Source organism: Seriola dumerili, unplaced genomic scaffold (genome assembly GCF_002260705.1).
Source record: "Seriola dumerili isolate Sdu_G_001 unplaced genomic scaffold, Sdu_1.0 BDQW01000110.1, whole genome shotgun sequence".
Taxonomy (NCBI): Eukaryota; Metazoa; Chordata; class Actinopteri; order Carangiformes; family Carangidae; genus Seriola; species Seriola dumerili.
This window is the reverse complement of record NW_019174365.1, coordinates 1,296,920-1,319,391: the sequence shown is the minus strand read 5'-3', so window position 1 is coordinate 1,319,391 and position 22,472 is coordinate 1,296,920. Positions and strand designations below refer to the sequence as shown.

The 22,472-nt window shown below is 41.7% G+C and overlaps 1 protein-coding gene across 1 annotated transcript in view; it reads right to left on the bottom strand.

Moving 5' to 3' along the window:
- The window catches only part of csmd2 (CUB and Sushi multiple domains 2), a 232,232-nt gene that overhangs the window by 24,899 nt on the left and 184,861 nt on the right, over window positions 1-22,472 (bottom strand). Inside the window, exons 41-54 of the mRNA XM_022747188.1 lie at window positions 21,637-21,753; window positions 21,205-21,414; window positions 19,499-19,687; window positions 16,090-16,267; window positions 14,316-14,461; window positions 14,141-14,221; window positions 13,406-13,519; window positions 6,457-6,645; window positions 5,469-5,615; window positions 2,868-3,056; window positions 1,516-1,701; window positions 1,037-1,231; window positions 542-715; window positions 280-453 (exon numbers count right to left, since the gene is read on the bottom strand). Coding sequence (XP_022602909.1) covers window positions 280-453; window positions 542-715; window positions 1,037-1,231; window positions 1,516-1,701; window positions 2,868-3,056; window positions 5,469-5,615; window positions 6,457-6,645; window positions 13,406-13,519; window positions 14,141-14,221; window positions 14,316-14,461; window positions 16,090-16,267; window positions 19,499-19,687; window positions 21,205-21,414; window positions 21,637-21,753 — 2,289 coding nt within the window. The remainder of the gene's footprint in view (window positions 1-279; window positions 454-541; window positions 716-1,036; window positions 1,232-1,515; window positions 1,702-2,867; window positions 3,057-5,468; window positions 5,616-6,456; window positions 6,646-13,405; window positions 13,520-14,140; window positions 14,222-14,315; window positions 14,462-16,089; window positions 16,268-19,498; window positions 19,688-21,204; window positions 21,415-21,636; window positions 21,754-22,472) is intronic.

The window sequence follows — 22,472 nt, the reverse complement described above, 5'->3', positions numbered from 1 at the left end:
GGTGGTTGGTGGCAGACTTAAACTGGCCTGATTAGAGCATCCCTAGGTAATATATGTCTGTACTTATTACAAATCGCTGATCTGCAACACTATTAAACTGGGAAAAAAGTTTTGTTTTGAGATTTAATTTTCTCAGTCAGCTTGCTAGTTTACCAGTGCTCCAAATAGAAGAAGTTTCAAGCCCCCCTGTTCATCTGAGCAATTTAGAAAAATGTAACCATACCATCCACAGCTTTACTATTAAACAAGCTTCATTAAATATTTCCTCTGGGGACTTACGGACACAGACAGGTGTGCGTCCTGACCATCGGTGGTCCTGTTCACAGATTCGCACTGACACCCCGATGAGGCGAAATCCTGGGTTACACTGGTACACAACGCTGCCTCGATAGTTATAGTTCTCCCCAATGATCTGACCGTTCACTATGGGCTCTGGGGTGCCACAATGACCAGCTATGGATGAAAGGAAAGAGACAAGATCAGACATAGGTGTTTTGAACTTTATGAAGTTCTAATCATTTTTGGGTGCTAAAGTTCTCACCTAGACACTGGACCTGTGTTCCACTCCACAGTCCATTGGACATACACTCTCGTACCCGGGAGCCCACCAGGGTATAGCCAGTGTTGCAGGAGAAAATGGCAGTGGCTCCATACACAGTCAGTGTTCCAATCTTGTTGCCATTTGGTGGAGTCCCAAGGTCCCCGCAGGAGATGACTGAAATAAGAAAACAATATCATATCAGGGTAATCCCTCATGGTCAAAATATGATCAGGAAAATTCATTTGTTTTGTTTGGGAAATGGTTTTTTTTTTGCTTTCATTCAGCTTGTTTTGGTTAGAGGATCTGTGCCTGTTTAGTTATGTTATTTTCTTAATATCACAGTGGAAATAAAATAAAAATTGATGCAAGTATTTTTCAAGCCTGGCAAATTACTTGTTTCTGGTGGCGGGTTCTGGAGTTTTATAGTGGAAATGAGGCAGTTAACTTAAATAACATGAGGTAAATTAGACTGTAAGGTGTGCAGTTTTCACATACTTTCGCAGACTGGCCGTGGATCTGGGTAGTTCCAGGTGCTGTTGGCTTGACAGCGAATGACCCTTTGACCCCTGTAGTAATATCCTGGGTCACATATGAGCATCATAATAGCATCATATTGGTTTTGAGTTCCATAGATTAGTCTCCATCTCCCATGCTCCACAGCAGAATGGCCGATATCAGGACAGGTCACAGCTGAAAGGTCAAAGGTCACCAACATTACAACAATGTGAATCTTCTTTGATTTTTTTTTTGCGTGTCATTATGGTAGCACTGAGACGATTATTATTTGTTTAGCTGCTTGTGGACGTACATGTTGATGATTTTTTCACTGTGTAAGTATGACAAGTGTCAATCTCAAACCTGCCAGGGATATTTGGAGCTCACTCTAGGTAACGCAGTTTTAAAAGTTAAGATGTTTCAGAGTTTGTAATACTACCAATAATACTGCAGGTAAACAAACAAATACAAATACTCACGAATACATCTAGGTTGGGCCTCAATGGGGCTCCACCTCCCAAATTCCTGACAGATCACCGAGGTGGTGATAGGCCCAGCAAGACGAAATCCGGGATTACACTGGTAGGTGGCTCTGGCTCCTAGAGAGAAGTCCTGGCCAACAATACTGCCATTGACAGGAGGAACTGGCATTCCACAGGACATGACTGGAAGGGAAAAAAAGATGCATCAGGAGGGTAAGGAGGGCAAAAAAAAAAAAATTGGTTGGTAGTATAAAGTACAGGTAGCCAAGTATATTTCAATAACCATCTTCATATGCAGAGTGTCTCGCTCACAACAGGCTTCCTGTACAAACACAATCTCAGAGCCAGCATTTCAGTGAAGTAAACATTAGCTTGGGCTGCCATCTGCACAGTAGTAAACAATCATGTCTAGAGAGAGCACATGCAATTCATGTGGAGATTACACCTGGTGCAGACCTGACCAAACCAGACCAGAGAATGGCTGCTCCGCTGCTCTGTTTTCACTTTTAGGTGATTTTCTTAACATGGATGGCTGGAAACTAATCTCTGGAAGTAGAGCTGTTAAATTTTATGTGTTTATGATGGAATATAAAAGAAAATCTGAGACTGGAAATCAGTGAAGTTGGCACAACAGCATCACAGCCTGAAATCTCAAAACTGAACTGTATACATCTTCCTGCATGACTTCATGCTATTCATGTTTGTTTCAAACTTTTATAATGTGTCAGTCTCTCAGTTGCTATTGTTGATTCCATCACTGATCATTTCCAAAATTTGAGCACAGTGACAAGCAGATAACTGTGACTATGACCCATAACTAACATATCAAACAATTCAGCTCAGGTAAATCACAAATCATTAATATGATGCAGTGATATCTTCAAAGCAATCCTGAAGAAAGGTGAAGTGAGCTTCCTTGAAGCAAGCCTTAGGCTTTGGGACTGTTGGTAAAGGCACACTGTCAGAAATGAAATCACACTTTAATCCCAAGTAAATGTCTTCAGTGACACTTTTTTTTTTCAATCAAATATAAATCAGAACTTTAAAAATACATTTGTTACAAAATATGCTCAACATACTAGTGGGGCTAGGAGCAAAAAAACCTTGTTTTCTTTTCACAGTTTCAAGGATCATTTCACCACTTTTGAGAAGTGTAATGCTGAATGAGCTCAGTCACAAGGATAATGTTGACAAAAGGTTGATTTTCATTGGTAATGTGAAGTCATCTAGCTTATTTTAACCACTTGACCTAAGAAAAATATAACAATGTAGTTTATTAGATCACTATATCTTTTTTCTCAACAACTTCCACCCTCTCATGCCTTCTCATGACCTGCTGCTAACCTCACCTTGGCAAAGTGGCACCGGTGCATTCCACTGGAAGATCCCCTGTGCAGTCCGGGTGCATGTGGCGCTGCTCTGGCCAATAAGACGGAAGCCCTGGTCACAGCTGAAACGTAGGGTGCTGCCCAACTTGGTGCCTGTCAGACTGTGCACTGTGCCATTTACAGGGTTGTTTGGAGGGCTGCAGTAGGCCGCTGTAGAAAAATAAAAGGAAAAGGTAAAGATATAAATATGTACATATACTGATAAAATTGAGTGCAACAAGCATAAAAACACAATAATGAAGCAAGATGATGCGAGTTGTTGTTGAGGAAGTGAAGGATTAATGTGCCTTCAGTAGCACAGAGCCACAAATCTCGTCTGCATTTGTCTTCTACGCCTGGTGTGGTAAAGGAGGATATGTATTAATACCAACGCTACAATACAATCTCTTTAAGGCAAAAACTGCAGACAAGGAAAATTGATTAAAGGAAACTAATGCTCTGCAAAGCGAAACAGGAGTTTGTCAGCAGCAGCAGAGGAGGATCATAAAAGTGATGGATACATAATAACAGGGACGAAGTATCTGTTTTTGTTTGTTGGCTAAATTGGTGGCTGCAATAATCGTTTATCATCCCAAATGGTGCCAGCAACAGGTCCACGGTTTCCAAAGACTCAGGTGTAGATTGCATTTTGCAGATCTCACAGTAACACTGAATCAGTATACACCTGCTGGAGAAGAAGAGTTTCAGTTAAAGAACGCAGATTGTGAAAATGTTAAAAAAAAATGAGGGGATGTAAAAGTACACGGCTATGTGACACAGAAAACGGCTCATTCTGGGAACTGATTAGGATGGAAGTGGACCATGGACACACACAAAAAAAAAAAAAGCGTATCATCCATTACACTTAATCACTATGACCACATTACATTTCTATAAAAATGCTAATTCCGGCTCAAACCGCTCATATGTGGCAATGAAAATGCCCTCTCTTTCAAGTTAGTGGGGATTTTGAGCACCACACAGACAATCAGATAAAACTCCCTTGCATGCGGCATAAAAACTTAAAGCCATGTCAATGGTGTAATATGTATTCAGCATTTATGAGATGTTGCTGCCTCACATAAATTGCTCCAGTGAGACAGAGAATGTGAGACTTTTCAAGTGAGCTGACAGACCATTTTGTGGCACTGAAGAGATGTTAGATAAAACAGACTTTATGTGGAATTTGACACCGAGGTTCACTCAAAAAGATGATAGATTTCTTAGTAGATGATACACAGTAGGTGTACTTTGGGCTTTGGTAATTTTGTGAGGCTTTGTGAGCTTGTCGTCTGCACAATCATCAAGGGATGAATGCTAATTACTGTCCTCCTTGATGGCTACATGGGTAAGGAATAGAACAAACCCAATGTTTAAACAAAATGATATTTAATACCCTGAGAGAGTTATGTTCCTCGGCAAGGCCTCCTCCTGTCAATCACTTTGACTGGCGGGGCTCCTGAGCTCCCCTTGAGTTCAATCCTTTGCCTCTATCTGTGTCTAACTCATTTGCCCCTCTTTCTGTGTTGCTCGCTCCCTCTCTCTTTCTGCCTGTTATAGTACACTGCTTGCCTCATTGTAATCAGCCCTGCAACTTATTGGATTGGAATAGATAATAGAGATGTAGGGACAGACTGGTTGATGTAGACAAAGGATGAGACACATAAGCATAAAGTGATAGTAAGGAAGATAGTGACAGAGAGTGAGGCAGATAGTCACGTCTAAATCAAGTGACAGAAAAACAGTGACAGAAGCCATGGATGGGGAGAAAGACTGGAAAGCAGAGATGGGGGGGTTGCCAGAGGAGATGTCTGCAAGTTGGTGATGGAAGACTGGGCCATGGAGAGAAAAGATGGATTGATTAAGAACACAGCTGAATACATTGAATCTGCCTGTGCCATCTGTTTCTTCTTCTCCTCCCTACAGAAGGCAACTCCATACTGACCACGGCAACTTGTGGGTTCTCAGCCGTCACTTTGTCCGTCTGTCACTTAGCCTGCTATGGCGAAATCCATCACGGTTAAGAAGAGAAAAAGTAAAAAAAAAAGAAAAAGAAAAAAGAGGCGAGACAAAAAAAGGGCAGCGAAACGACAGTATATCCGGTTGGGGAGATGGAGCGCTCCACAGAGAGGAGGAGAGAGACGATTAGTCAATCTGGCTGAGTGGTGTTGATACAGAACGGAGGGAGCCTTTTAAATATTTACACTGTCATAATTCACAGCGAGTTATGCAGGTGTCGTACACTAGCAGATCCTTCATGGGAGCAGGACAAAAACAGAAGAATAATAAGCAATTCAAGAAACAGCGTTTACTAATTCCCGGGCCTGTGCGGCGCAGCAACGAGTGCCACAGATGCCTGCTGCCCCTGTTAGGTTGTCATGGAGATGGGTCATACTTCTAGCTGTTTCAGCTGCAGTTGGCAGCCCAAATATTGGTCTTGTTGACACAGTAAACCAAAGACACCTCGGCTCGGTGTCTATAAGAAACAAAGCCAAATATCAATCCCCAAAAAGACTGCAACAACACCACCTTTGAAAAGAAGCCTGTTACTTCATGCCAGTAGATGCCTTGGTTCGTACTCACCTGAATAGCGTATTCGGAAACCTTTGTGGCTGGTAGTGTGATCGAAGGACCAGTGCAGGTAGACTTTGTTACTGGAGCTAGTGATGCTCAGCGGACTGGAATAGTTGCCACTAAGGGTGATGAGGAGGGGGCTCTGTCTGGACGGGCCTGGATAAACACACGGAGAGAAAAGAAAAACATATCTTTAAAATAAGGCCTTGTGCTTGATCACTGACACACATTGAAAAATTATATTATATTCCTACTAAATAAACAGTGATACAACAGATAATGAAAATTTCTAAAATTTCTCTATTTATACAAATTTAATTAAAAAAATCAAAACAAAAAAACACTGATTTATGATATGAATCAAATTATTCTGAGTTATGGTATTTAAGGGATTATGCATTTTGCTACACTTATGGTAAAATCTAAATTTGCTGAGCTCCTAATTGTGGAAAAAAGATTTCCTTCCATAATTGGCTCGGCAGCCCCAAGGTTAGCAAATGTCTGTTCCCCTCCACTCGGCAGAAGATAAAAAGCACTAATCAGCAACACAAGTGTATACGACCGCCATTTTCTTAGAGCAGCCTGCAGAGTTGCTGACTGTGCCTCTAATCACATGCAAATGTACAAGGCAGATGTAGATGTTCTGTCACCATGAAAGGGAGCCTGTGTGTGATTTTCTGTTAGTAGATGCCTTGTTAGGGACGGTAAATCCAGCTGTCTGGCTCCTTTTGGCCTGTAATTGTGGATATTGGTGAAAATGGGTCTTTGAACAGGGAGGTGTGTGGAGAGTCGTCGGGTCAATAGACTACTGATCAGTATATGTAGTGTGCATTACCCTGGCCAGCGATGTTAAACAACAGGATCCTCATTTAAACTCTGTTTGATAATTAAAAAGTCCAAAGAAAGATAACACTTGCTTAACTTACTTATATGATACAGTATGTAACCATTGCTTTGACTACATATGCTGACTTTCATAGCATATACGATGACTCACCATCAAAGATCTCGAGCTCATCAAACTGCCGGCTGGTCTGGAAGTGTTCGATAGTGAAGGTGATGTTGTAGCCTGGTTCTACTTTGACCACCCAAGAGCAAGACTCAAAATGCGGGAAGCCGCTGCCTGGTGACTGGCTCATGATGACACCCGTGGAAGCTGTCAGTACCTCGTTCATGGGACAAGTCACTGTTGAGAGAGGTAAAAGAAAGAGCCAAAAAAACTGAATTCTAGCAATAACGGTTTGTTTATGTAGTGCTGTTCTACATTGTTTCACAATGTTTTAGTGAATTTATTTTACCTTGGAACACAAATTGGATTGGTTAGATCCATATTGTTGTTGGAGGGCAATTCAAAGTGACTAAAAACACAGCTAAGCTAATTGTCATTCTGGTCCTGATGCTGTCTCAGGAAACAAAGCTGTCCATGCTTAGCCAGTGCAGGAAATGGCTTATATAGCATCTAATATTACTGAATTGCCATGAGCACACTGTGTCCTCTTTGCCCATTGTCAGTATGTGACAGATGTGATGCTAACTTGGTGGCTAAAGCTCACATCTGCCTTGAAGCCCTATTGCTGTGGCACGTCTGGGCGGACCACATCCATCCACTCCCCTCCCTTTTGTCATTGGTATTCTTGTGGGACAGCTCCGTGACATCCTTTAACATTTCCGAGTTGTTTCAGTCTATATTATCAGACGTTACACAGCTCTCCTGTCTGTTATGTTTTTTGCTGCGATTCTGTGAAGCCAACCTCTTAATCTGCCAAAGATGTTTGCATACACAGTGGAAAGCAAGCACTAACATAAAAGGAAGCCAGTGCTGCAACAGTAACACAATGCAACTGCTACATTTATTTTCTTTTTAGTTCGATAGTTCCGACTGTTTTTGCTGCTTACCTAATGGGAGTGCTGGGGAGAGACTGTGGAATAACTATTTCCACAGCAGAGAAACATACACATTTGTTTTTTTTGTTTGCTTGCAATTGCTTTTGTACATAATTAAGATACCATAAACCTATATAAAGGAAATATATATAAGAAATTTTCTCTCTTATGATATCAACTCCTTTCTGTAGCACACTCAGTTGTCAGTTTATTAGGTACAATGAACTGAGACTACTGGTAATACAGTAAATCTTACTTTAATGAAGATTATAATGTTCAAGGTGTGATGTTGTTCAACTGTGTTGCATTGTCTTGAGAGGTGTTCCTACTATTTTGTTCACCCCATTCAAATCAATGAGGGTTATGGTACACAACCGACACACAACTTTGTGTAATCAGCAGCTCTTTCACACAACTCACGACAAAGATGAATGCACATACGAGAGTTCGGGGATGCACTGGTCTACAGAGAAGTGGAAAAAAGTGATGTGGTCAGATGAGTCACCCAAACATCAAATGAGGGAAGATTTGGAAGAAGGGTGTCCGTCCATTATAGAATCAATGCCATGCTGCATTGATTCTACAAGCTGTTCTGGTGACACTTTATGTTGGTTTTTCCTTTAATTTATCACCTGTCTGTATGTGTGTGTTTGTCAACCAAGAGCAGCGGAAAATAAAAAAATAAAATTTATGTAAATGCCCTTGTTGTGTGCTGCAATTTCAATAAGTGAGCCTGTTCTGCCCCAGGGTAAGGTAGCTCTTTGCACTTGCAGGTCCTTCATTACAGTGGTGAAATACTGAACGCTCATTCGTCACATTCTAGCAGTGCTTCCTTTGTGGGACAATGTGTGTGTGTGTGGCTTTAACTTTGTTTTTGTGAGTGTGGATGAGCTCAAGTGTTGTGTCTTGGCTTGTTCACCCTCCTTTCTGTGTGTTCGTAGGGGAAGGCATAAAGAAGATTATAGGAGACAGCCTGGGTTAAACAGCATTTGTTTTACCTTGCTTGGTGTGTCAACTAGGTTGGGGTTTATTGCCTCGGGAAGTCTCAGATGTCAGGTAAGATGTCACCAACAGAAATGCATGTTAAAATGACTTCAAAAATATTTTCCTGTCAAATACTTTTCCCTCAACTTTTTGCTATTCATTGTGAAGGTATTAATTGCAAAACCTAATGAAATGTTACCACAAAAGAACAAAGCAAACACTAAATATATGCAAATGTTATTTACCACAGGGAAACAGTAGTTGTGTCCCAATTTCATATTATGTTTGTATATAAGCAAAATTAGTGGGATAAAACAGGTAATGTGCTAACTCAAAACATACATTTTGCAGATGGGAATGGTTGTATTGTTATTGCAGCAGCACGAACAATGGTACATACTACACTTGCATGCAGTATCACCATGTTGCATACGATGTTGAAATTAGAAATCTGCAAAGTATTCCTGGGATCTCACTTTGGACGAAAAGTAACAGTTATCTACTCTGATCCTAAATTCCAGGAAGAAATTCACCAACTTTGTGAAATCAGTTACAACCTCAAGCACCTAAGTGGACACGAGTCAAAAGGCTTAAATCCATCGCTGATAGCGAAACTGATTGCGTCTGGAAGTAGCATATAAAATCTAAGAGAGAAGTTCATTAAACGATCAATTCTCTGAGGATGAGATGTGTGTTGTCAGTGACCTTTCAGAGAGCCCCATCGCCTCTTCAAAACTGCCTTCAGCTTGTCATGGAGCTGACGCAAAGAGACAGACAGGGGCTCTTATCTATAGGCTGCTACTTATTAAACTAATCCACTTTGAAATGAAGCATCACTCTGTTTGGCTGTAAACAAAAGGGTATTAGGGGACAAACCTGACAGCTGGAAAAAGGCAGCTTCAACACAGAAGGTGAGATCAGCGCTGATAGGACTCAAAATGAAATTTCACTTTAATGAGACGGGGAATGGAATAAACTGGGTGAGACATCCTTTCTGTTTGTATATAAATTGTTCATGGTATGCAACAGCCTCCCAATAAAAAATGCGGTGGTAGGCTTCAGTGCAGACGAGCACAGATGCACACACATCTGCATCCACACACACGGATTTGTGCACTCCGGCATACAAGTATGGAAGCACACGTGCATCAAGCTCGATATATTCAGTTCGTAGTGCTGCAGAGCTGTTGAGATTCCGTTACTCATGTTGGTATTTAATTAGCATAAGCTGAGAAGCGATAACGAGCTGATTGAAGGGGATGGGCCACAACATGAGCATTGCCGTGGATCAGGAACTAACAACTCTAAGAAGTCAGGGATGACAATAAAGATGTAGAAAAAAAAGGAAAAAAAGGGGGCATCTGTAATCATTCTGTGGGACTAAAAGAAGGGGGCTAGGGCAAAAAAAATTATCAAGGGAACAAAGAAAGAGATAGACAGAGAGGCGAGGGAGGCGAAGGGACCGAGTTGGGAAGCTAATGTGATGGGTGATTATGCAGGTTTTTACCAGAAATCTGTCCAGGGGATAAACACAGGGATTTTGGATCATCAGGGCTCATTGTGATTTATTAATGAATTCAAGCAACACGTTGTACTGATGCTACTGCCTTGTGTGTGTGATGCTGGAACTCCTGTTAGTCTCAGCAGACAGCAGATGTAGTTAAGGACTGTGGGTACAATACAACCCTGTTTAATCAAATAGAAGGCAAATCAAATACTGAATGAATTAAATAAAGACAGAACAAGAGTGAAAGTGTGTCTGTGTGTATGGCGGTGGCTTTTATGTCTGTGCCTGTGTGTCAGCTTTTGGGAGAAAGGGAAAGACACAGACAAAGAAAGATCTGGGTGTTGATAGACACCTGTGTGTTCAAGTGTATGAGCATACACTGCACTGTGAAGCAGCCCCAGAGAAGGACAAAAAAAAAAAAAAAAGAGAATAGGGAATAAAAGGGTACATGTGTTACGTAAGAACAGAAGTCTGACGTTAGTGGGGCCAGGGGAGGGGAGAGAAGTGGCGAGTGAGTGCAGATGGAGGGAATGCAGAGGATGAGAGAGGATACTGGCGCTGAGGGGCAAGCAATACTGCAGAACCGGCTCCAGGCTCCAGTGCTGCTCTCTGGAAGACTAAAACAATGACAACATCCACTTTCGTGCTACCCAGGCACATGCTTGACCAGCGTTTTATGTCTGTGCTATATATGTATGTGTGTGGGGTTGGGGGCAGCTAGATGTGCATGGAGGGTTGTGCTTGTCAGAGCAAGAAGTGGTGATTTGATAGGTGCAGCTGCAGCCAGCATGTCCCCTGCATTTCAATGAGCTGTACACGTCTTGTCTTCACCCCCCCCCCTCCAACTAAGTCTCTCCCAGTCTCTCTTCCTCCCCTTGCTTTTTAACTCCTGTCCTACTTCCACTGACTCACCATCCTTCTGCTCAATTAGCAGTCTCTCCATCTTTTCCATATAGATTTTTTTTAACATTTTTTTTCCCAAGAATCCTTCTTTTTCACAGAAATCCCAAAATGTTTTCTACCGATCTGTATGTCTTTGACCCTCTTCTCTCCCCGTCCAATCTTCTCCTCTTCATTCACACTAACATCAGTTTGTTCCTACTCTCAGCTCCCTCTCACTCAGCTCCTGCATCCTTCAGCTTTTGTTGTCTGAGGTTCTCCTCTCCATCACCTTGGTCTGTGTCTATGCAGGAAAAGTGACAGGTTTGCAGATAGATGGAGTCTGCTGGAACTGTTTGTCCCCAGTATATTGTGTCTCTCAGCATGAGGGGAACAATTAACAGGGCACAGAAGCCATGAGCCTTAGTGCACATTCAAAACTGAAATGCATGGCAAACTGCAAGAAAAAGCATTCAACTGTCACCGACTTCCACTTAGATTTTAAATATGGCACACAGATTTCTTTGGCTTAGCAAGGCTCAACTGTGCACAAAGCATGATATTTTTAAAATGCAATTATAAGGCAATGTCAGTGGACGCTTTCAGGTGCAATTGTCTGTAGGTACACCTGAGAGGGGAGGCGGGGGCAGGCAAGAGGCAGGACAAATACTTACACACACACACACACACACACACACACACACACACACACACACACACACACACACACACACACACACACACACGATTTCTCTTTCTCATTGTTCTTTTCTGACTTGAATTTCAACACCCTCAGTCTCCTCTGCTCTGCCTCTCTCTGGGTGTCCTGGGTACTTTGTTCCACGTCTGCATTATTAGCCTATACATAGATCCTCTTCACCTTTCATTGCTCTCTTTCTGTTGCCTAACTTTTTTTTTTTTCTGCTCCTTTTTCACCTCATGCTGAGAGTATTTGCATATTTTTCCTATTTAGCACTCTAAATTAGCTGCATTTACCAAACTTTGCCAACTCTTTCAGATCCACCACACAACCCACAAACAGAGTGCAGGACAAAATGACAAAGCGAGATGGAGGAAAAGAAAATAAGACGAGCATTTTAGAAAAGAGAGCAAAAATAATGAAAGATACATGTTTTTATGATATTTTGAAACAGAAAGAAACAGACACCCATCTATGGACCCACTTTCTGGCCCAGGGGAAAAGTATTGCACACAACATACTGTATTATAATGATGTGTTGGGGACACAGCACTTATTGAGTCCTCTGGGAGGATGATATTTCGGCATGTAGAGAGCACCACAGCAGCCACCCTCAGCCTCATGGGAGCCAAGTATCATCCACAGAGATAGAAAGTGCTGCCGAACTGATATGTGGCTGCTGCTTCATGACTATAGGCAGAAAGAGGACCCACGGGAGCCACAAATAAAGCACAACTGCAACTAGTGCATGAGTCTATGATTAGAGCAAAAATGATACTGACTACCTATAACCCTGTTGAAAATAAACAGATGAAGGCAGTGCTTCACCTGTGTTGTGATATATTTGTGAAACATAATGACTCATCGGGCCCTCCTGAAAACTGAGATGATGCATCTCAAGAGGCTTTTTCTGCAAACAATCACATTTATTCAATGCGATGTGCTGTAATGTGCAGCTTAGAGGAAAAGTAGTTGCTGTTTTCACAAAGCTAACTGTGTGACTACAGGTGCAAAAGGTCCATGGAAAATATTCAGCAAAAGAGATGATAGAAATCCACAGGGTTATGATGGAGGAATGTGATGCTGCACCATCATGTTGCCCTGACTGTTTGAGTCTAACTGGACTTCACTGGAGTCTGAGTAAAGACCACGTATAAATCAGGTCAAGTAACAAGTGATATTTTTTCTGAATGTGAAAATAATGCTTAAAACGGTAAGCAAGTTTTAAATGTCATGAGAGATCTGATGAGCAAGAATTCTGAGCACTTTAAGAATTATGCTTTGTTCACATTAACTTTACATTATGACTTATTTTTTCTACCATATATGTTTGTAGCAATGGAGCTGATAGTGCTGATCAAATTTAAAAAGTATAGTAGGGAGAGCAGGGAAAAGAGTTATATTCTTTAAATGAAAGAAGCTAAACAAATTCACATTATTTTTTTCATGACACATATTTGCTTACTGCTTGTTTTCTGGCTTTAGTTTTTCATCACATATAAGTATTTGTTTTTTACCATATTCAAACACCACAGTATTCATTAAGTATTCATCTATCTATTGCAGAGGATTTTATCTATATTATTTGAGATATTTCAGAACCATACATTTTCCATTTTAGTGAGACAATAAAAAAAGATAAAGCAGGTAGAGAAGAATATACTAAATGGAGCTCGGGGAGAAAGAGGTATGAAAGTGTGAAAAGGAAGAGCTTATGGCTGGAAGGTTTCAGGTTCGATGCCTGGAACGGCAGAATAAATATGGGTGGGAAAAGTGACAGAACACTGCTTTACCTTTCCCTCATTACCACCACTGAGGTGCTTCGAGCAAGGCCCTTATCTCCCTAGCCCTCATGTGGAGCTGCCCAGTGGCCAGCAAATCAAACTGGGGTTGTACTGAGCAGTCAGCAGGTGTGAAGGTGTTACTGTGCAAGTGTGATCAAGGCCCTCCTGGATACCTTTTCAAGTTCAAAAGCCTCAAGCATTCACTCACCATCACATGAGGGCGGAGGCCCCTCAAACTCCAAGTGTGTCCCAAGCCGGCAGGTCAGGATGCTGTTTCCACTCAACTGGTAGCCTGGAAGACACCGGTAGCGCACTATATCACCTGAAGAGAGAGATGAAGGAGGAGGGGGTACAGTCAATGACAAATCAGAGATGGGGGCAACGAGCCAAAATGTCTGCAGAACTAATCATGATCCATTGTGTGTCTCAGTGAAAGAAAAAGTTAACAGTGGAGAAAAGTACCATAATAAATCCCCACTGGGAATCCTATAGATGAAACACTATGTCAGTGTCGTCGCCTTTGTGTCTCTGAATAATAATGAGTCAAGGAGGTATGCAAATAAACAGATAAGGAGAATTAATCTCCATTGTCTTCTACAGGGGAGAATGAGAGCACCTGCCCCAAATCCCTTTGGCTTTCTGATTATTTTGTCAGAACCATTCATTTATACTGCTGCCTCAAAGCTCCGTGGGTGATGTAGCTTGGGGCCAGTCTGCATTCAGTACCACAGACTTATGGGATGTGTAGTCAGTCAATCTGGGGCAATGTAACCTGTCAGAAGGTGAATTGACAGTTGGGATTAACTCTTCAGAATGCTACAATTCCACGAGTCAGCATGGGACCAGCGTCTAATACAAAAAAGTCAGCAGAGCATAGACGGCAGTGATTGTGTGTGCGTCTGTGTGTGTGAATGTGCCTTTCTGTGACAGCGTTTCCACCTACCAATTTTAAACTCTTTGCTTGCCATCAGGATCTCTGCATTAGGAATGATGGGGGGCGGCAGGCAGTGCTGCAGTCTGTACGCTTTATTGAGAGCATCAAAGAAATGAAAAGAGTCAAACAGAATATATGCGAAATATCAGGTAGAAATAAGGATCAAGAAAGATCATTTACATACCTTGATAGCTGATACGGAACAGTCCACCCTTCTCTGTGTTACTACGGAAACGTATCAGCACCTGATTGGATGTGCTGCTGGGTGGATCATTGGGCTCTCCATCAGTAAACACCCCCAGTTTCCTGGCCGTCTCCTGTGGACCATCCCTATAGGAAAAAGGTCACAAGTCAACTATATCTTTGAAAATAACAATACACCGGGGACACAGTGATGATAATTAACTGCAAGGGTTTTCTGTCAGCACCCTCTGCTAAAGTCTCTAACCATAAAACACCTCAAGACTCTTTGAGGGATATCTGTGAGAAAACCAAACAAAGCCACATGCCAGATTATTGTCAAGCAGCCTCCAGCAGCAGAGTACAACCAAGCTGCTTTCACTTCATCAAACCCAAAGCAATTACTCTGGGCTGCTCTGGGTGATTATGTTGAAATAAGGTAAAAATTACAGATAAGCGTGAAATGACAGGTCTGGATTGCGCTGTTCCTGCTAACTGCCATCCAAGGGGAGTGTCCCTGGAAGCTATGGCCCAGCCTTGGCAGTCCCCTGGCGTGGGCATGGCCGATTAAGCCAGCTCCCAGATTCCTGCCACAACCATTCAGCTTAAAAACCATCTGTCTTTGGCTGTCAGACTGGGCATGGGCGATTACAAGCAGCTCTGGAAACGGCTGGCTAGGGACTGCTGCCTGACAGCACTCTGGCCAAGCCGCCATTACGGGGCCCATTTCCTTGGCTCAGTAGTTCAGTGGATAGATACAAAGAAGTGGTAACTGGAAACTGGGGAACATGATAGTCCCCATCTTGGCTCTGCAGGAGGTTGTTGGGAAAGATCAACACAGTGGAGGCCATTTACAGAAGAGCCACAATAGATAGAAAGTGGACATTTTGGCTGAATAGCCAAGTCGAGTTAGTGACTTAAACTCTCCATGGACTAAAAATCTTCACACAAATTTCTATAAACACCCTCATCTGCAAAACATACAGTCCATGTCACCTCATGCCATGTGCACTTGTGGTCGTCAAGTTGCCAGGTTGGCTGGCAGTCAGATCTCCGGTCTCACTGAGAGCTGGGACCTTTGGAGCTTGTCTTGGGATCAACTGGGACTGGCAGCCATCATGCATGCAAAATCCTGTCTTTGGTTGCACATATGTCAGGCTCAGCCATACATTATGGAGGTGATGAAAGGAAGCTTTACCACTCAATAGTCATCACTATATAATTGTCCTAATGCACACATAAGAGCACACACACAAACCCTCTCTGTCTCCCTGTTTTCTCCCACACACATATTTAAGCGAGGGAGGGGGTGTACTGTACTTGTTAAAACAAGCTGCAGAGTCACATAAAGGACAGTGAATGAAACAAGAGAAGGGGGGCAGGGGAATTAGAGATTAGCTAACTGGACTCTGACTCAGTTTTGTGAAGCAACACAATGGAGGCTGATATGGGAAAAAGAGCTGGAGGCATTACAGGTTTAAAAAGCAGGAGCAGGTGACAAGGTCTTGAAAGATAAGGCATTACAGAGGTGACGATAACGAGAAAGTTGAATTGCAAATATATTAATAAAAATGGAAACATTTCAATGACACACAAATACAAAGCTCAACATTTGGTTGAGATGGCCTTGAGATTTAAGTTTGGCTGTTACTAGAATACTGGTTAAAATATCATTTCCCTTTACCCACACAAACAAAAATGAAGGTACTAAATATATCCAGCATTTCATAAAAGGAATTTCCACATATCTTCAGCCCCTGGGAGCAGCAATTTCTTACCAGACAGTGATAAAGTCATGCGGCCCATGAACCTGAAGCAGGGTGAAGTTGAGTTTAATGCCGAAGCCAGGAGCCACGGTGATCAGCCAGGAGCAGTCAGCTGAACTGGGGTACTCTTCTGGGTAAGCTGGGGAGAAGATGGTCCCATTGTCTGACGTAATGTTCCCACCACAAGGCACTGAGGGAGGGAGGAAGGGAGGGAGAGGGAGAGGGAGAGAGAGAGGCAGTGTAAATATATCAGCGGGGCTGGGAATACAACAGGACAGATGCATAATGCAGCTGCAATTGGTGGAAAAAGGGGATTTTCATCCCCCACTTCTTCTACTTCCCTTCTCAGTGTCTTTTTCCCCCTCTCCTTCACTCTTCGTCTAGTGCCCAGGCGCTTGTCTGAGCTAAAGATTAGCCAGTAAAGCCTGTTAGCAAGTGGGGACTTGGATAGAGTGTTTTGCTAAGATAAGGCCTCAACCCTTTCCCATTGGGGGTGAAGAGAGAGAGTGCAGAGATGAGGCGAGGGATTAGTGTGGTCTGGGCTTTTGAGGTGTGTGTGTGTATATTTACAGTATGTGTTACGTCTATAAGCAGTGGATATGCATGAGTGTGTAAACCTGTGTGTGTGTGTTTGAGTGACAGGAAAGGTTAGAACAGCATGTCTATGTCAAAACTGACAATGCTGGGACCTCACATGCCTGATGTCCTGAGTTAAAAAAAAAAAAAAAAAAATCTTGCACATCAACATAAATATAGTAAAACACACACTCAACCAGAGGCACACATCCCTACACCCAGCCTCAAATCTGCATGCATAGAAGTCGTAACTATATTTCAAACATTCCTCAGAAATTCAGGAGGTTCTCACCAACTTAACGATTACCAAGCCTAACACTCCCGCTGGTGCCCTTAGAGAAACCCCTTATTCACAGTGGTGAAGCAGGGAAAATCAGGAGGGAGTGGTAATCGCAGTAGTGCAGGCATCTCAAGCAAACCAGACAGGGTATTCAGCTTAACAGCACACCCTTGGACGCCTATGTGTATAAGATCATTCCCAAAGCAGAGACTGCATGTTTTATCCCTGTATTTCTCACTCAGGTTGTGTGTGTGTTCATGTAATACAGATGCTTGCTTTAGCCCTGTGGTTGAGTGGCCCCTCTGCTGCTGCCTCACCAGGTTAAATGAGCTATCGATCAGACCGATTGATTAAACCCTGGACACTCCATGGAGTTGCACCTCTGGGTGATGCCATCGACTGGTAAGCTACTTAAGCATTATGTGCAAAGGAGTGTGTTTGCTTGAAGGGTTAGGTGGGAACAGAAAAGTTGGAAAGGAGTTGGAATTGTTTTTAAATACAAAAGAGAAAACAGATTGTGTTTGGATGTTGGTTGTTACTATAGTCACAGAAAATTGGGTAAAATAAGGCAGGAAATATGGCCAATTTTTTCTGTGGAAACACTGTCACAACTGGCAGCCTTTACTTTTTCATAGAAACAAGAAACTGAAAAGGGTAATGATTCTCAAGTGATCAATGTGACACAATTTATCACATAATTGTGTTTCTTTACAAACTGTTATATAAGTTATATAAATATACAGGAGACGAGACTGCAAAGTACAAAGACAAGTTGAAACAGCATAGAAACAAAAAAAGAAGCAGAGAGAATGTAATGTATTTCATAGACACAATGCGGTGTGATTATAACGCCAAGCTAAGCAGGTAAGTGGAGGCATGGTAACAAAAATCAATGTCTCTCATCCCCCTCAGGGGAAATCTATGCAAATACCATAGGCAAATACTGGACTGACAGAGAGACTGAAGAGCAGGTTGTACTGAGCTATACTGGGTCAAGTAAAGGTGTTACAACATGGTTTGCTGCCATGTAACACTTGATATGAATTAGCTGAGAGGAGATGAGAGAAAAAGAAACAGAAAATCAATATATTTACTTTGCTAGCAAAGACAGTGATGTATGTTTTTGTAAATGTGTGCGTGCATGGACATATCTGTAAAGTAAAAAACAACATTTGGAATTATTTGGTCCATTTGGTTAATTTCCATGTGTTTTAGTGATAATTGTAAAATTAATAATTGTGAGGGCTAAACAGGCTGCATCTGCATTGGTGGCAGCAGGTTGGGTTGGGGGGTGTGGATGTCTGAGTTGTAGTTTCAGTCTTGATTTCAGAATCTTTACACCCCCAATATTTATCCCATTAAGACTGAAGCACCTCCTATCACTTCATCTCCTGCTGTATCACTTCCTCACACCAGGTCACAGCATTAAAGCCAATTCAATTACACTCACAGTCAGAGACATCAGGCCACCTTCTCCTGGTCATTTTGCCCAGCAAACACACACATGTGCATACTCACATACAGCACAGAAACACTGGTTAATGGTTGTTTATGTAAAAGAAGACACATGAGTACACACACATGCAGACAAAGTGGTAATTATTAGTGAATATATGTATTAGCTTGCATTAAACAATGTCAAGCAGGGTAAGGCAGTGTTCAAATACTCTATATACAATTAGACTGACATATATGATATATTAAATACTGTATAAGTGCTATGTATTGCATCAGTGCAGCAGGAGGCTACATTGCAATTGCATATATGATTATAGAAATAAACTGTACAAAACTGCAGAAGCTTGTGAGCATGCTACTGGGATATAGGACACTGCAATATCATTAATATTCCCTTCATGTACAGTATTTTATATAATTTGCATATATGCATGTGTCTGTACACACCCACAAATCCACATGAGCATGCACACACATGACATTACACACACAGGTGTAACATTCTAGCAGGTCTCTGGCGATAATACAAAGGAAAATAACTCTGACAGAATAAACTCTGCTCCTGCTCCCTCTGCCTTTTCACTCTGTTGCTCCGTCTCTCACTCCCACTTATCTCCCTGCTCACCCATTCAAAGTCCCAGTGTCACGGCCATCACCTCCCTCTGTAATTTTGCCTGCCTTATTGAATAATCGACAGCTAGAGCGTGAGAATGTGGGTCAAGGACACGGCGAAAGAAAGAGCACCCATTACTTTTCTTTTCAATTTAGGCCCTCTTTTATTCATCTTTTATTTGTCTCCATTCCTCTTTAGCACTACATTGATTTTCATTGAGGAGTACTTTGCTTTATTAATGGGGGATGATAATTCACTTTAATTGCATTATTCATAATAGATAATCATTATCTCCATGGCCGCACTTTGTACTAACAATGTAATAGCTCACTGCCTTCTAAACAGGAAGTTATCACGTTATTAGTTTAGTTCTGTGTTGGTGGGGCTGTTTAGTCGGCCACTTGTTTGGAAGTATTTAGATTATTTAGATCCATAAATGTGTAAAAATTCTGCACATTATTTGGATATGATAAGACAAATCTTGCATCTCTTACCTTCGCAGCGAGGGAAAGGGTGATCCCAGTTGCGGGTTGTGCCATGCTCACAGGTGAGGATGGAATGTCCCATTAGCTGATAACCAGGCAGACACTCAAAAGAGATAGACTGGCCCACATTGAAGCCAGCACCCACCACCACTCCGTAGCGGAAAGGCTCGGGATCAGGGCACTCCTGTAGCTCATATGCTGGAAGGACAGAGCAATTAGATCAACTATTAAATTAAAGCTAAACAGTCATACAGAACAGTGAGATGGTACAATAGTTGAGATGAACATTCAGTACTTTTGTAAATGTCTGTGTCTCTTTGTAAACATGCCAACAGAGAACATCAGGGAAATGACTGAATTACTAAGTGCCTATTGGTGTGATGATCACTGAGGCCACCTACAGATGCTGACCACACAACCATTCCAGATCCTTTGTTGCCTCCTGAAGCTTCCAATCAATTCACACAACCACCATTGATTATCCTCAATATGTGAATCCTCTGCTTTCAGACAACAGCAGTGCAGTGTCTTCTATTTTTACTTTCTCTCTTTAATTCCCCTTCCTCATCTTTTTGTTGTTCTTTCTCCTCAACCTCCCACTCCTCCTCCTCCTCCTCCTCCTCCTCCTCCTTCTTAAACCGGAGTTATCAGAGGAAAGAAAAAAATGCCAGGGGCAGGTTTGACTTGTGCCGGAGGAGTATGAGGCAGTCATCAGAAGTAGTGTGGGTAAATAATTCTTTTTTTTTTTTCCTTCTTGGAGACAAAAGCAGAGCAGGCTGCAAGCCTTGAAAAACCAGGATATAAATATAACTAAAGAAATTGATTTCTATGGATCACAGCTTCCCTTTGTGGGAGATAACTCATGCAAATACTGCAAAAGGGGGGTATTTGCAAATATAATGCTTGATTTATATGCTAATGTACACATAATTATGTAAATGCACAATGCTACCTTTCGATTTGCCGGCTCGTTTGTTGAATCACAAAATACAAACTTTGTGTGCCTGTTGCATTTGGAGACAAGGGCAATTTATTCCTTGCAGCCATGTGGATATGCAGTGAAGCTGTTTATTGGCACATGGCGAAGAAATCTTTTAGGTGATCAACAGTTTTATATACAGAGATTTATAGATCCGGGGAATTTACTGGCTGTGTGGGCTGATTATTCTGACAGTCAGTTCCAAGGCTAATTCAGTAATGTTATGCCTTTACATGCATACACCTCACAGTGAAGTGACACTTATGATACACAAGTTAACATGAAGAAAGCAAGGTAACACTCCCAGAGATTATGAAATGTCATTATGCTTTTACAAGACATAATTAGTTTCTGTGACATTGATTCTTATAGTGATTGTGTCAATTCAGGAAAATAACATTACAGTTATATTCAGTGTGCTGCTACACAACCATAATTCAGTGACAGCAAAGATGGGTCGAAGCAGCCAAAAAGCTCCAGTTGCACTAAAGTAATTACTAGTTTGAATATCCTTTGCAGAAGAAAATAACTCACACTACTGATACTGGCTCAGCTCTGCAATTAGCAAAATTTAGTCTTGGTGATTATGCTCACTTTTATAAATGTATATTACCAGAGTCTATTTTTGTCAGAGACAATCGAAAGGCTGGTCATAATTTCCTGTTCCTATCTTCTGAATCTTTTACAAGGAGCTTTGAGTACACTTTCATACACATCGTCATGTCTGGATTCTTACCCTGGTACTCAAACCTGAAGCCTGGTTTGTTCTGTGAGTGGTCACTATGGAAATATACTGTGGTTTCATGGGAGGTGGTGAGAAGGGAGGAGGGAATATCCTGGCCGCTGAATCGGCCAATCACTGCGCTTGTGTCAAGGGGCCCATTGCGTATCTCAAGGAAATCATGGTTGGCCTCCGTGGAGAAGTTGAGGAACTGAATGTGGGCTCCTGGGAAAAAAGAGGAAATGAAATTGAAAAAGAAATGCCATGCTTTTCTTACCCATACCTTTTTCACAGGGTCTCAGAATTAAATGAATTTCAGCCAGATATATCGACAACTATAAACATTGTCATTCCACAATCCAGCCCTACAAGTTGTATAATTAAAGGTTCTTGAGTGTGGAAATGCCAAAGTGTGGCATGCTTGTAAGAGCCTCTCATGATATTCACCGTAACCAACTGGCAGGTAGATTCTCCAGGTGCAGTCACTGTTGCTAGGGTAGTTGCCAGGGAAACCAGGACTGAGAATCATGCCCTCCATCTCCTCCCGGATTCCACCACATTGAGCTGGCAGAGGGTAAACAAAGCGTTTCTTTAGCATCTGCAAACAGTGATTCTCCCAGATTAAAATAACATTACAAATATGTCTTACTGCAGTTCTTTGTTGTAGTGGGCGGCTGAAGCAACTACAGTGCATGTAGAAAATATTTGATGATTTTATCTGAGACAAAATAGCATTGTATGTCAGCTAGTCCATTTTTTTTTTTAGTTAAAATTGAAATTGGACAAAAAAAAAGCAAACCCTTTACTTTACAATGTTTTATGTGGGTTTGCATTGCTTAAAGGTAAGGTGTATGATCTTATATGCAGCTGATGTGCTCTAATCCATTTTTTATTGCAAAAAGAAAATAGTGTTTTAAGAATGTACTGAATTCAATGTAAAAAAAAAAAACAACAAAAATTGTAAAAATAAAATATATACAATTTCATAAATTGTCATAAAAAGAGACAGCATCTCATCAAAAGGGACAATTTATCTCACTATTTAAGAACTTTGGAGCTCCTCTTTTACCACTTGAGATATATCAAGGTTCAATATACTATGTCTTTTGCTGCTCTTCATCTTTTGCCTTTCATCTTTAACCACTGATGGATAAATGTTTCTTTGACTGAAATCCAGGACGAAGACGCACAAGAACTAGTGAAGAGCTCCACTGAAAAAAAAAAAAAAAGAGGTATGGAATTACTGAGGGAAAGAGGAGATGGGATCAAGACAGATGAAAAGA